The sequence below is a fragment of the Anoplopoma fimbria genome, chromosome 13, assembly GCF_027596085.1.
Source record: "Anoplopoma fimbria isolate UVic2021 breed Golden Eagle Sablefish chromosome 13, Afim_UVic_2022, whole genome shotgun sequence".
NCBI lineage: Eukaryota > Metazoa > Chordata > Actinopteri > Perciformes > Anoplopomatidae > Anoplopoma > Anoplopoma fimbria.
Window position 1 is genome coordinate 3,963,348 of NC_072461.1, and position 15,309 is coordinate 3,978,656.

The 15,309-nt window shown below is 40.3% G+C and overlaps 1 protein-coding gene across 1 annotated transcript in view; it reads left to right on the forward strand.

The window, feature by feature from the left end:
* The first annotated feature begins 1,152 nt into the window (after positions 1-1,152).
* The window catches only part of coro1ca (coronin, actin binding protein, 1Ca), a 32,914-nt gene continuing 18,757 nt past the window's right edge, over positions 1,153-15,309 (forward strand). Inside the window, exons 1-2 of the mRNA XM_054610781.1 lie at positions 1,153-1,289; positions 13,786-13,982. Of these exons, the coding sequence (XP_054466756.1) occupies positions 13,788-13,982 (195 nt within the window). The 5' untranslated portion in view covers positions 1,153-1,289; positions 13,786-13,787. The remainder of the gene's footprint in view (positions 1,290-13,785; positions 13,983-15,309) is intronic.

The window sequence follows — 15,309 nt, forward strand, 5'->3', positions numbered from 1 at the left end:
CATGAAGCAGGATCAGAGTATGACACTTAACACAAAAAATATAATGCCAGACCAAGCTGATGAACAACTTGACAAAGCAGGAGATGACAGTGTCTCAATGAGAAATAAATCTCAAAGCCCTCCCAAATCTAGGCCTGTTTCAGAACTCATAAAGGAGACCATTGAACTGCATGAAAAGCTGCAGCACCAGGACAGGCAGAAGCCAGCTGAAGTCAAGTCTGATGAGCAGGGCCAGTCTGTGAAGGTGGCACAGATGAAGGCGGCTTTCGACTCAGTTCAGAAATCCCCAGACAAGGCGGTCGAGAGGAAGGCCTCGGTGAGAAGAGGTAAGAGTAGAATATATGTTACGGCAATGTATTCAACAATAAAAAATGAATAGAACATATGAGAAATAACTCAACGGGTAAATTAATCAGACACATTTGTCATTAATACAATTTACCCATGAAGTCTGCTTTACTCATCCGTGAACCATGATAATTCAGCTGCAAGATTCACCACAAACACTTGCATCAGCCCTATTTAACCTTGTTAAGAAGAGTGGTTTATAAGTAAAGTTTATTATCATGTACAAGACTGGAGGAGGGGGGAATAGATGGGATGATGTAATACAGCTGTTTTCTTCTGTCAAAGTTTTGCATCACTGTGAATGTGTAAAATAACGCCATCTTGTGGTGCTGTATTACGCTTGTGGTACATTGTGTTCTTCAGGAGAAATGGGATTTATTTCTGATGTTATAAAATGTAGAACAGTAATCTTGTATAAGCATGTTCTATTGATTCAGTGCGTATCATAAACTGGATATTAGAGTTTGTATTCATGGAAATTAGCAGGAGCCTTCATAAAGCAATATAAGAGCATCAAAGGAATTACTTTCTCTCATAATATAATACTAATAGGGAGATAATTATTAAAAATATATAGTAATAGGAGTGTGGCTATAGCACCACATGAGATTAAAATGCCATAAAGCCACCATAAACACACAATTGATGGTGGTTTTCGATAACTGGGAACCTGAAGAAAAGAGGCGTGAGCTCTGTGCCTTGTTATCAAAAACGCCTCTCTGATTGGCTGTTGGAGCTGTCGGTCAAAAGCCACTGATCCATACAAACCTCGCCAAGCCCAAGGAGGGGGCGGGACTAGCGTCAGAGTGGGCAAAGAGCACACAGAGAGAGCGGTGTCAGCACAGCAGCGGCTCCGGCAGAGGGAGGAATCAAGAGGGATACGCGTAGGACTGTGTGCTACCATTAGGCTTTCGGGAATACTTTCATTTTCCTCTCAGAAGGTAGGTTACAGACTATGTGGATTGTTTAGACTGTGTTTGATTGGTGTCACCCCACCTCCTCCACCTCCTTTTTTAAATTAGGGACGATTAGTCTTCGTTTTTCAAGCTGTTTTTTTTTTTTAAGCTAGCACGATCCTTCTATGGCTAACTGACATTCCCCCCTAAAAAAAAAAAAAAAAAAAAAAAAAAAGTTTCTATCCAATACCAAAGCAATAGATGTGTCTAAGCAGGTTAATTTGATTTGTTGTGGTTGGGTTGGGTCTGGTGGGTGATCTGAGCTGCTCCACGTTGGTGTGCTGGGTGGGGTGACGTTAGCTCACCATAGTGCGGCAGGAAAACTTCTCCCCGGAACCATAGATCCACAGACACGAAGGTGCAGGCAGCACAACCGCGCCCTGGCCCCTGGCACCCTGACTGTGGCTAACAGTGGCTCCTGGAAACCGGACAATAGACTCAAACCATCCACATTTAAAAGAATGAACTCAATTTTGTCAATTGAACTTAATGATTTAATTAAATTATCAATGTTCATCCAGATTCCTGGTTCAGATTTGACCCACTAACACACTGTATGGGGGGAGAGGATCATAGCATTGAAGCAGTCGCTGCTTCCATGTAACCAGTATGAATAATCACTGTGTCCTCCACCAGTGCTTCCATGTAACCAGTATGAATAATCACTGTGTCCTCCACCAGTGCTTCCATGTAACCAGTATGAATAATCACTGTGTCCTCCACCAGCTCTGCTTACTGGGCCATAGCACGTGTAGGATTTGTTGGTATGGAATTATGCAGGATCTCTGCAGATATCTGCCTGAACCTGCTGTGGGCAGACTGGACTACCGTGTAAGCAGCACCTGAGTCTGTTGCTGAGTCCATCGGTGTTATGCTGACAGGTGTTTTTAATTTGAGTCCTTTTGCAGCACAACACTGGTCTGGTTTAGTGTTAAAGTTAAAGTAAGAGGGCACATGACTTGGCCTCCTGGCTTGCATCCAAAGGCAGCTGTTGCCTTATTAGTCTAATCTACCTAACGTTACTTGATGTTTTTTTTTAAGTTTCCAAAATTGGACCAACTATGTTTTGATAAAATTGGGTTTGCACATTGTTTTGACAGGGAAATGTATTATCGGAGTGTGTTTATAAGTAGGGCTGCCACTTTAGATTATTGATAGATTTTTGATTCATCATATAGTCTATAAGTGAAATAAAAGTATATTTTCAGGATGTGTTCAACGATCATCCCAATGCCCATACATATTAAGTGAACAATCATACAACATAGAGAAAAGCAGCATATCCTCACCTTTGAGTAGTTGGAATCTAGAGAGTGACGAGCTGTGAGCCCTCCATCTGTACGCCACCACCGACTCATTCGCTTGTTCATGACAATACGGCAGTAGGATTTGTAACGACTGTGGCTAGTGTCCCAAAAGAGCATCATTATTAATATTATTATTATTATACTTGGCCCCTGTCTTGAGCTAGGTTGGTAAGATCCCTTGTGCAATCAGCCTTGAGGTTGCAGGAGTTCCGCTTGCCAAGACTTGCTGTGGGATGCAGAGCAGGTGAAGGCTGACAGGGTGACCCCAGGGTGAATAGTCAACAGTACTACAGCTGTGTTTGGGCACGTTAACCATTCCAGACGCATCAACCTCTACTGGTTGTGCTGCAGTGCAAGGTCTTTAGACGTGCGTAGCCTGCCTTTCTTTACCAGAGCTAGAGAGGAAGTGGGTCAGGAAGCAGAGGGGGGAAAAAAAGCACAAGATGTGAGGGAGTGTTGGCTCCTATCAGCTGCATCAAGGGGTGCTGATGTGGGCTGTGGTGAAATCACACGTGCATTCTTTTACAATTTGAATTGGTTTCAGGTCAGGGAGATAATTATGTTTTTTTTATTTTATTTTTTTATCCAACATATTCATTACATGTATTTAATTGGTGTTGTTGGTGGTTTGACTCAGTCCAGCTTTTCCTTGCTGGCCACCTGAAGTCATTGCTCATTACGGTACTGACAAGGTTAAGAAGTTCAGGCTTGGGCTTTGTTTTATGGACGAAGGAATGTTTACTTTAGATAGAACTAGCTCAGCAGCAGTTTGATATCTTCCCGGTTACAGTTGGTTCTTATATCACGCTACTGAAATAATCAATAATCATGTGGAAATAAGCTATATATTTGGTCAACAGTTTGGCATCTTCATCTCAGTTGGACTCAAATTGTGCATTCTTTAAACATGTCAGACATACCTCAGTTTGTGTCCAGTCCTGTCTGTGCAAGATGTTATCTCTGTCAACACTTTGTAGAGGACTTTCTGCCAGAAACTCTTAAGAATGAAGTTTTATTTACACTATGGGTTTCCTGGCTACAATTTCTTTTTTCCAGACAAAATGTCCGGTAGTTATTTCTGAGTACAGGTGAAATAAAACATCTCATCATCCAACCACCTGCTTAGCATATTAGTGTGTTTTATATGTTTGAACCAGACTGAGGATGAAGAGGATCACATGCCGCTAATTCTTACACGGTAGAAAACAAACACATGGCCCTCGGACAGCGGATGTTGTATGAACTCAAATTGTTTAAGAATACAAGCCATCACTCTTTAATAAGCCATGATTAAGTATTGCATGTTAAAAGTCAAAATGGTTGTCTTTCTGGTCTTGTCAGATGTTTAAGTGTGTTTGTTTTACAGACATGGTAGACTATGATTTCTGGCCCTCTTGTATCTGTGTTCTAGGGTTTTTAGAGATAAGTTTGCTTGGAATCCAAGAGGTATTTCTGATGCCCTCTCCTGTTTCGACAAGCCTCTTCCTGCTTTGTTATGCTTTACAGTTTAGCAATTGGCCATACACACACACACACACACACACACACACACACACACACACACACACACACACACACACACACACACACACACACACACACACACACACTCATATCCTTTCTTCCATTGGTCTCTCCCACCACAGCTGACAACATCTGTTGAAATGGAGCAGTGGTTTGTGCATTGCTCATTGGGGGAGGGGGAAGAAGATGATCATGCTATGTTCTCTCAAGCTGTAATATTTAGGAGTTTTGCATTTGTCCTCTTGTGGTGTCCGTTGTGATGATCACCTGATGGGAAAGAAGCAAGTGAAAACGTAGGTAGAGTATATGTTCATGTAGTGTTGCTGTAGATACTAAAGTTATCCTGCAAACAAACCCTCACGAAACTAGGGTTTTTCCTGTGAGTCATTTTATGGGACTTAAAAGTGGTCTCGTTTAAAACCATGACTTTTTTAGGATAATAAGTTTAGGAGTTCATCATTTCTCACCATCACAGTGAGAAATAAAGTTTTACTGATGATCATTTTCCGCCAATATTCAGTAAAATATGCTATTAGACCCGTTTAACACTAGCTCTAAGCAGCTTATAATACATTATTAAAACTACTCTGACAAGATTTGTTTCAATCAATACAAAAACAATCTTTTATTCTTTGAATTGTGTTTTTATGAAGAAAACAAAAACTATAAATTACTATAACAAAGTAAAAGTATAACGTATAGAATTGTTTATGGTTTACTGTCTATGTGTTATCTAGCATTGAGTTGGACTTTGAGACACATTGCTCTTGTGTCTGCGAATCTCATTTCCTGCTAAGTATAAAAGAATACGGTAACATTCCTTGAAACACTGGTGCGTAATTTGTTCCAGTTGTACTCAAATTGAGCAGAGCACACACTGCATGGTCACTCGGGGTTGGAGAAAGGTGAAAAAGCAGCACCTTATCTCATTGTAGCAAAAAGCACTGGAATGTAGCTGGAATCTGATTACAATGGTGGTCCGTGGCCTTGGTTACAGGAAGGGGATTTAGGTGGCGTCTCATGCGGTCTTGGTGACAAAAGGCAAAAGGCAGTCAGTGTATGGGGAGCACTGAGGCGACATCACTGGTGTGTGTGTGTAGTGGCGGCGAGGGGTGGCATGGGTAGCAAAGTGTGGGAAAGAAAAAATCTCGCTCTTAAGTCGCTAAACTTACAATATTAAACTTTCTGACAATACATTTTAATACTGTGGATATACCCACAGGCAGCATCCCCTCTGTACTGTAGGCATATAAACCTACGATTTTGCAAAACAAAAAAAAAAGAATTGCAAAATTAAACGTGTAGCAGATAAGACTTGTTGAGAAACATGGTTGAGTCCTTGTTTTTATTGCATGTATCCACAAAGGGCTTTATGCATGCCAGTGACCTTGGCTTTAGACTAATTAATGGCTCAATATGAGACCAATGTTGGGATGAAAATCACAAATGAACAACGGACGAGCACAGGAATACTCTTCTGCTATGCAGTCAAAACAAGCTTCATATTGTAGTTTCAACTGGTATTGCACATGCAACAGCTGCTATGTTTTTTGTTTGTTTGTTTGTTTTTTCATATTTTCAAGGTGTTGAAATTTTAATCGGTCAAACAGTAATTCTAAAAATCTGTGGTTTAGTCAATTGCCAAGGCTCATAAAGCTTTGTTTTTCATTGTCTCTGGCTTAACCTTTAAGGCTGTGGGAGGACTCGTGGGTTTTACTGTCAAGTCCAACCTCTTGTTAGAAACAAGTCTATTTTCTGTCAACACTACATATAGCAATATCCATTCAGGGCAACAACCTCAGGATGAATCATCTCAGAAATATATACACTCGCCATGTTTGATGTTTAAGTCTTATGGAAAAGTAATGGAAATATTTTCATGCTCATACACCTTTTTTTTTTTATACAGTAGTTTTCTAAAAAAAAACTGTTGTGGAGAATGTTCAGGCTTTTTCATAATGCTGCTCTAATTCTGCTGTCCCTCCTTTCCTACATCAGCTCATCCTGATTTGTGGCTGGGATTTTCGCGTTATGTCACAGCTCACTCACTAAAGCGCACTATAAAACACAGTGCATCAAGGATAGTTTTGAACCCCACAAACAAGTTGATGAAGAGCTATAAGGCTATCTATAAAGTTTGTATTGCAAAACATAGTTCACTCTTGTTTTACATTTTGCAATGGAACTGCCGGGCTATTCATTTCTCCTCCTTTGGTGTTGTTGAACTTGTACATGAAGTATGTCACGGTTGAACTTTGTGTTAGCCTATTTGTCCTGCCTCTCCGCCACTGTTATTGGAAGTGATTTAACTTAAATTGAACATTTTGAACTGTCAGCATCCAGAGGAAAAAAACCCACCAAACTTGCACCCCTCAGCAGGCGGCAACCTCAAGGTCTTTAAAAAGGGAAGCTTAATCTTGTTTAATGTATTTTTCTTTTGTGATAAAATACAGTTGTTTGAAGGTATATACAATTATTAGAAAGGGAATTATGACTTATTTAACTTCCCAACAGTAGCTCTAAGAAACTTATAATACATTATTAAAACTACCAATGGCAAGATTTTTTTTCCTAATTATTTTAATTGTGTGTTTCTATTTAATTAACCATAATAGATGGCAATAACAAACAAAAAGATTAACATTTAGAAGTTCTGACGGTAAACACTGACTTTTGGGGTGGTTGAAATGATCTTTCGGGAGGATGGTGAATTTTCTTTTGCTGCTATAATGAAACAAAAACAATCTGTGTAGAGATTAGAGGAAGACGATTTCATGGCCTAACACAGTGAGCTCAATGGCGAGCATGAACGGTCTAAATTCTCCCATTATCATCTTTTTCATACCAAAACCTATTATCCAAACAGTGCTGGTTAAATGAGAAATGTCATGTGATTTTTCTGACACAAGATCACCATTTAGTGATCTAACAAGGAGAAGGACAACCACATTATTTGTGTTTTTATTCTTAGCATGTTCTGAATAACCAATGAAAGTGAAGTATAGCACTCAATTTTTTTTATAAGACCCACATTTCCTCAACAGAATTGCCAGATATAAATGGAGTTTAGGAATGCAGAGAAGGATGCTGAAAAGTGTGTCACACTGGTCCCATTTCCTGTTGGTCATTTCCTCAGGCTGTGGGGTCCTCCTTTTGTCTCTGCAAATCAGGGTCAGCTCTGCTGGCTCAGGAGGCAATAAGGTGCATAGCTCTCCTTTCATCTGCTTTGCACAACCGATACTTGCAGTCTTTTTGCATGAATTATGGCTGGATCAGTGAGCTGTAAATCTCTGGACAGTGACACTGAGTAGCATAGCATTCCCCAAGTGTGTGTGTGTGTGTCTCTCTCTCTCTCTCTCTCTCTCTGCTGTATGTCTGAGGCCGTCGGACTGGTGGCAGCGTTTTACTGCCTCAACACAGCCCCTGTTGACATTGTTGCATGCAAATGTCAGCCGTGATCATTATGACGTTAATGTTTGGGGAAGAATATTGAATAATTGATATACAGGATTCATAGATAACTTTCATTTGGCTCCTACATTTATGAGTTTGTTGAATTTAATTTTGAAAGATTCAAATTTATTTAATATTGAATAATTGATATACAGGATTCATAGATGACTTTCATTTGGCTCCTTTCATTTGAGCAGAATAAATATCACCCCCCCTTCTTGCCGCGATATCTCACTGTAGTTGGTGTCTAATGAGATGAGGACAAATATCGTACTTCAAGGACTTTTTACTTTTTTATTAAAACAAAAATGGCTACAAAAAGTGCAATAATCACATCAAATACATAACATCAATAACCCATAAAAACAAATTAGCTCGTAAGGTGGCCTATAATCAGCATCTATCGATCTCCTCCGCTAGATTTCAGCACCTGGGACAACACACACACACACTACACACACGTCCATTGTGTTTTGATATTTTAGGCCACATCGCCCAGCCCTGTGCTGCTGACATAAATGTTTTGATTGACATATGGGAAAATTCCCCAACTGTATAAAAATAAATAATTACTATGCAAAAAACGAACCCTAATGTTTTTTTTTTGTTGTTTTTTTTCTCCTTCCTTTTCTGCCTTACCACATGTATCAGTTGGAATGGCTGCTAACCAAGGTGAACATCCAGTGACTAAGAAAGGGGGATTTCTCCCTGAAAAGGATCGTCAGGATACACAACAAGGCTTATTCACAAAGACCCAGTGTTGCATAGTCCGCTGCGACCCAATCCAGGTTGCTCTGACCTACAGCGTGTACACTGAAATAGCCCAACCCTCTCTTTTGTAAAGTTTTAATACCAAACTGTCAGCTCTGGTGATCTTGCACAGGACTTATTAATGCTTTTTGACTGTATCATAGGTCCCATTTAGCTATCATCTTGGGCATTTAGGGCCAGAGCTAGTCCTGAGTTGTTTCCTTCAGAGTGGTTGATTGTAACACCAGTAACGTATGATGTTGAACATTTCCTGCTGTTTGTAGAGCTAAATCATAGTGTGACTGGGGATCTTTGTGCAGGCCCAGACTAACCTCAAGAATGCAGTGATTGTTTTGTCAAGTCTAGTCACACTATTGTGGTGCTAAAACAGCACATCTTATAAAGCCCTCCTTCATAAAACAATGTACTGTTCTGCTGCAGATAACGGAGCCAACAGCAGCCGGATAGTTTCACTATTTGTTCTGTTTTAGGAATCGTAAAAGCTCGATAGCAATCATGTCGGTTAGGTGTGTCATCAATAAGAAATACTGTGTAGATGATTGGTCAGCATTTATCCCACAAACAGGGGATTAAAAGGAGATTTCCTTAGCGACATCATCATGAATCTGTACTGTACTTGACTTCATATGTTACCATTGTGTTTTACCAACATGGAAAGACATGATGGCTGTTTTGAAATATTTGACCATTTAAGTAGTATGCAAAAATCTGTTTTCATTTTAGGTAAGAAATGGGCCATGCGGTCGTGCTTAATTTTATATCTACAACGCTTAAGTAATTCTTTACAAGGTTCAGTAGTTGAGAGGAACGGTGTAAGCGCTCTCCAAGTAAAGCTCTGCTTGTTCTCATCATCATCTTCCCATAGTTTGCTGATCGGTTCAGCTTCCAGTTTCTCAGCACAGTCGAGTGTCGGTGGATGTTTTCCAGACTAAAATCTTGTAGAAACCTGAGCTTTGGTCTGGTTTTGCGAGGCAAGGAATAATTCCAAATGTGGAGGAATAACTAAGTTTAAGAGTTGTTTGCAATTTGACATTATAAGCAATCTTTTAAGACTTACGCTTTTATTTATTACTCTTGTATTGTGTTTATTTCCTGTGGTGGTATTTCCCTGATGTTGCTAAGCAGCATGCCTTTGTTGCTACACATGTCTTGGAGACAGATTGCAGCCAACCCAAACAGCCATACAATTGCCCATGGCATAAAGTAATTTTTGGAAAATGTTATTTATTTATTTTTAACCTTTTGACAAAGCTATGTCTATGTTGCAGGAAGTTAAATTCACTGTCATCGTGACCCGTTGCAGAGAAGCATTGTACCCAGCATAAAAAGCTGTATGCCTGAGAGAGCAGTCATTAGACATTTTCAGTAATGCAAAATGGCAGGGTGAGGAATATTAAGGGACATTAAGGGACCCCTGATGGACACCCAGAGGTCAGTATTTATGATAGGCAGACTAGACAATCACCATATTCATTATATATACTGGCCCATTGCCACATTCTATCTTCATGGAGTTATGTCTTCTAAATAATTAAGATCAAAAGCACATTTTCACAATTTAGCCCAAATTCAATACAGTCACAACATACTTGAAAGGAAAAATGGTCAAACTAGATTACCTTTCTTTCTTCTGCCTATTAAATTGGCAATGGCCTCATGAATCAGTTATTGCTTTGTTTCCCCCTTTTCACAACGAGCAATAACCCCAGCTACGAGAACATATGGTACCATTAGTCAACCAGTAGGGACTAGCTCGAACACTGACCACTAGCACTGGACAACATTTAGCCAAACAACTAGTCAAACACTCTACAATCAGTCAGTTTAACATATTATCCAAATTCAACTTTCTTCCAATCTAATGTAATATTTTCCCCAATATCTTACCCTAAAGGTTTATATTCCATATTTGCTTAAGTAAATCGTGAAAAGAAGTGTGATTAGCAGGGACACATTAAAATACCATGGGCCCTGGAGCTATGACTTTTTCAAGCCCCTCCCCCAAGCACCATAACAACTCAGCTATTGCCCCGTCGAACCTTCGCATACACTTGCCACGCTGAATTTACATATAATAATGCATTATCAGCAATCACTCTATTAGACCGCTGCAGCACCAAATACAAGTCATATAATCATTATAATCCCATAGTGAAGCATACGATACAGGTATTTAGTCAGGCCAATATCATCCCTCTCCCACATAATGTACGCATATGCGTGCAAAAACATACACACAGCAGCTGCGCCAGACAGTTTTGATTGGGGGAGCGATCGCGGGCTGGATTGTTTATAGCAGATGCTAATACATTTGATGCAGAAACACATTACATAAGAGGAAACGCCTTTAAAAAATGATCACGTACATATTTTAAATGTTAATTTTATTACTGTTTTAAATAAAACAATCATGGTTAATAAACGGAGTAAAAACCTAGGAATTTCATAAAGCAGCAGCCGTTTCTGCTGGAATTTGACACTGGACACTGTTGCTACATCTCCCACTAGACAGGTCACTGATTTAGGTGTCTCTTCACGTGTAGCTTCTATTACGCCACGTTTATGACAAATCTGTAGCTCCAAAGTTAAGCAAACAATTCTCACTCCTCATGACCAAGTTGTCCTTGTTGAATGTTGCCCCAGACTACTTTTGCTTTACTGTAAGGAAGAGCAGCTTTTCTTCTACTTGATGTGTATCTTAACTGATTATGTAATGTTTTCTCAGCAGTGACAAAATGATGATTCTTTGCTGCCAATGACATGCTGTGAAATTAGGGCATAATTCCGTTTTAAACACATTTTGTAAGAGATAAAAAAAAAATGTTTTGCCTTGAGTGTCTATTTTTAAATGTGATGTAGCTACCAGAATTTCTGGAGACTGTCTATAGTTGGATGTCGGTCCCTTGCTCTTGGTGTGCGTTAGGCTCTCACGGAGTAATCAAATTCAGTTTCCTAGACGAATGCCCTTCTGATCCAGATAAATTTAGAGGAGGATTTAGAGAATCTTATGTAACTCAATGAGAACTGGAAAATCCTCAATTTAGAGAAGATTTAGCCTAACACTCAAGTGTCATTAACTGAAACAATTTTCTCTCTTAGCTCACTGTCTGTGTTTTGAGACATCAAAAAATAAACAGTTGTAATGACTGATATGTTTAACAGAAAGGCAGTTAGGACACTCCCACATCCCTCCAGGACGAACTTCCTGCCTGTGTTGTTATCCTTGTCCTGTCGGAAACTTGCCATACAAGCTTTTCTTGCTCTCGCTCGCTCACTCACTCTCTCTCTCTCTCTCACACAAACACACAATGGGAAAACCACGTCCAAACGTATCCGAGATCCTTTGCTGTGCTTTTATCATGTTGGCGATTCAGGCTGAGAGCTGTTACCATGTGCTGTGTCAAAAAAAAAAAAAAAAGAAAGAAAAAGATTTGAGGAGCTTCACAAAACAAAGTCCACTTAAGAGCTTTCGTCTTTGTTCAGGTTGTAGATTGGATTGGACCTCGGTTCTGACCTTAGTTTATCTGAAACTGGCCAGCTTTCCATTATCTTTGGAAGCGGTCTGTTATTTTAAGCACAGCACTAGGACTTGTAGCTTTTGAATAGGCTTGTTTTCCAAAGCTCTCTTGTCTGCCAGCAGATTCTTGTCTTGGTGAAGATTTTAGCTGAACCAGCTACAAAGTTTGTTTCTGTTTGTTTTGGGTATGTCCTATTTTCCTTTTTAGAAACGGCGTTTTGTAAGTGTGCCACATATACAGCGGATTAGTATTTCAGATGTTTAATATTTGGCAACAACTGAAGATGAAAAGAAACTTGCAGTGAGTCATATGAAATATCAACAAGCATGTTTGTTATTCTTGTTCAGTATTCATATGCTAGCATTGGAGCTAACTAGCCAAAGGGAATACAGATAACATCACAAATGTTTTTATGCTATGAACATGACCTGTGGAAACCGTCTGCTGCTCACACACTATAACAAAAGTTACTCACCTTAAGGAAGTTCTTGTAGGCTCACTGCTGAGCTGCTGCCCAGTTACATTTACATGGCAGCCGCAGAGGCCAGGTAGATCTGAGCTATGAACTCCACCATCTCATGCTGTGGGATTCAACACCTCCACGGCCATCCATGGTGGTCATGGGTGGAAGGTCACTCCACCTGACAAAGCCCGGGACCCCCAGGCGATGCTAGCGTGACCTGCCTTTATCCATAATGTGTCCCCGCTGGAGCTTCTTCTGATCCTAATCACTAACCAGCGATGTCTGCTCCTGATCCATCCAGCGGTGGCCGTGTGACGTCCTCAGTCGAACCCCCACTGCACATTTTTTTCTGCTGCAAACTATCCCTGCAGCGACCACTCAGCCGTGCTCTCTAGATCTTGTCCCTCAGTCTGTCCGAGCAGTACTGTCACTGGAGGGTCCTTCAGCTGGGTTTCTTGTGGTTCTAATGCCGACTCTTCCTCCCAATCAACTTCTTTAGAGCAGCCAGCCTGTTCTGCTGCAGACAGGTTGTCTCCCTCTACATCACCTGGTCACCAGCAGTCTGTTAATCTGCAATCTTCTCTACAGGGGCAAACCCTGCAACATTATCCAAAGTAGATCCACAAATCCTGGTTAATGGCGACTCCATTGTCAAAACATGTCAGTTCCAGGTTGGTTAAATTCTGGACCCGGCACAAAAGGGGGCATCTTTTCTTTAAAGGCACCCTACTATTTAGCGTCCTCATTTCCAATCCCACTCCCGTGTCTCGCCGTGGCATTGTGACACATTGTGTTGCCGGCACGAAAGGCACAAAAAAAAATAAAAACCTGTTGTTGGTGAACTGTGGTGTATTGCTTATTTTAATCTATGATTGAAGGAACTGTACATGCTTGCTGTGTGATCACAGGGCTGAGGAGAACCCACAAGGTGGATACTCGATAAAAGTGAGTGTTGCTTGGCGATCTGGCTCTGGTTTTCTTTTGGCCTGAAAATATCATATTCCCCTCTTCTTAGCCAACAGACGAATTTAGAGTATTGAAGCAAAATGTAGAAATGTCTGTCAGAGGAGCAACACTTTTTATGAATGTTACAATGAACCTGAACCATCATACTCGCACATCATCATCCCCCTTTCAAAATGGGAAGTCAGATTAATATTCTAAAACTACAACATGTGTTGGTAAAACTCTTCTTTGAAACTGTCGGCACTACAAAGTAGCAAGTTGCCATGGTTTGTTACAAAACACCCTCAGTGAGAGAGTCAAACACGTGCTGCGGAAAAAGACTCTCATATGATCTTAAAGCTTTGCTGCGGTTTGTGGATGGGATGGGATGTCTGTTCTCAAGTCTTTCAAGTTGTCTCTATATATATATATATTGTCTATATGTATATTTGTTCATATTGCTAGCCTATATTAAATCATCCTCTCTGCTCTTTGCACAGATATGAAACGAGTTGTACGGCAGAGCAAATTCCGTCACGTCTTTGGCCAGACGGCAAAAAATGACCAATGCTACGATGATATCCGGGTCTCAAGGGTCACATGGGACAGCTCCTTCTGTGCAGTCAACCCCAAGTTTGTCGCCTTAATTATTGAGGCCAGTGGTGGAGGAGCTTTCCTCGTTCTCCCTCTTCACAAGGTAAGTTTCTATTGTATAATGTAAGAGAATTTAATGCCACATTGGATAAGCACTGCATTGTCAGGGCTGGCCTCTAAGACTGCTAGATGGAGATAAACCATATGTGTAAGCATGTTTGCATATACTACTTATTTATGCTACATCAGTAGCACACGGTGAGGGCCTACCAGTCCTACCAGTCCCTCAACAGTGTTTTTAGGTCATTTGTATTACTTGCTCTGAGGTGAAATCGTTTGTTGTAGCTTACTTGGGTTTACGATTTTGTGCTTTAATAAGTATTTTTACAAGAATGATAAAATTATCAGTATGGTGTCGTCTCTATACAAAAATCTAAGGTTTGTGGGGTGAAATGAGAATTTATGTTTAATAACCTTTTGAGATTACACTCCTCACTTACAATCTCTGTTTATTGGCTTGCTTTTTGATGTTAATGTTTACCAACTGGCTGATCACCCTAAAACTTATGCATTTAGGAGAACTGGTTTGAATGGCTAATGTCTTTCACCTTTATTCTGGGAAAATTAAGCGTTTAATAGTCTAATGCTAACCTTTTTAAAGGTCAAGTCTTTTTTGAGTGCAGTTATGCAAGTCATGTTTTTGTTACAAATTTAAGTGGATTAAATCACGTCTGGATATTTTTAGATGGAGGGATGGGGGTGAGATTAAATTGTCTTAAGGTCAGTGATGACATAAAGGGAAGGAAATCCTTTCTCTGGGATCATATTTGGACTGACCTAAACATAAAAAGCTTAAAGGATAGGGTGAGTTGAACTACAAATCTTGATTTCTCTCTTTATTTCCTGAGAGTAATGGCTCATTTCCCATGTTTTTTGTACAGTAGACAATCCTCTGCATTGAAGACTACCTCAGAGAAGCAGGACTGTTGACTCTTTGTGTCGGAGTACCTTGGGATTAATGTTTAGCAGTGGGCGGTTTCACACACCCTCATGTGTACAACAGAAACTTCTCAAAAGCCCTGGAGCAACAGTCTCCTGATCCTTGCCTCCATATAAGGAGTCGCTCAACTCCATCTTGAATTACTTTTGGGTTGGGCAAGACGGCATTTGAAGAGTGTTTAGCTGTAAACAAGTTAGTTGGGTGAAAACATCACTTGCTTTTGTTTTAACTCTGCTGATTGGTGTAACTAAGTGCGATAGAGATCCAAGAGGGGACTCTGGTATGTCCCATAGAGAGCCCATGGGTGCCGTAGTGGTGAACTGCCGGTTGTTGTTGTTTCTGTTTGGCAGCTCCAAGCAATGGCCAAGTGGCATGTTCTGACATAGTGAGTGACATAAGTACTGCAATATTGTTGACAGATCTAACCTGG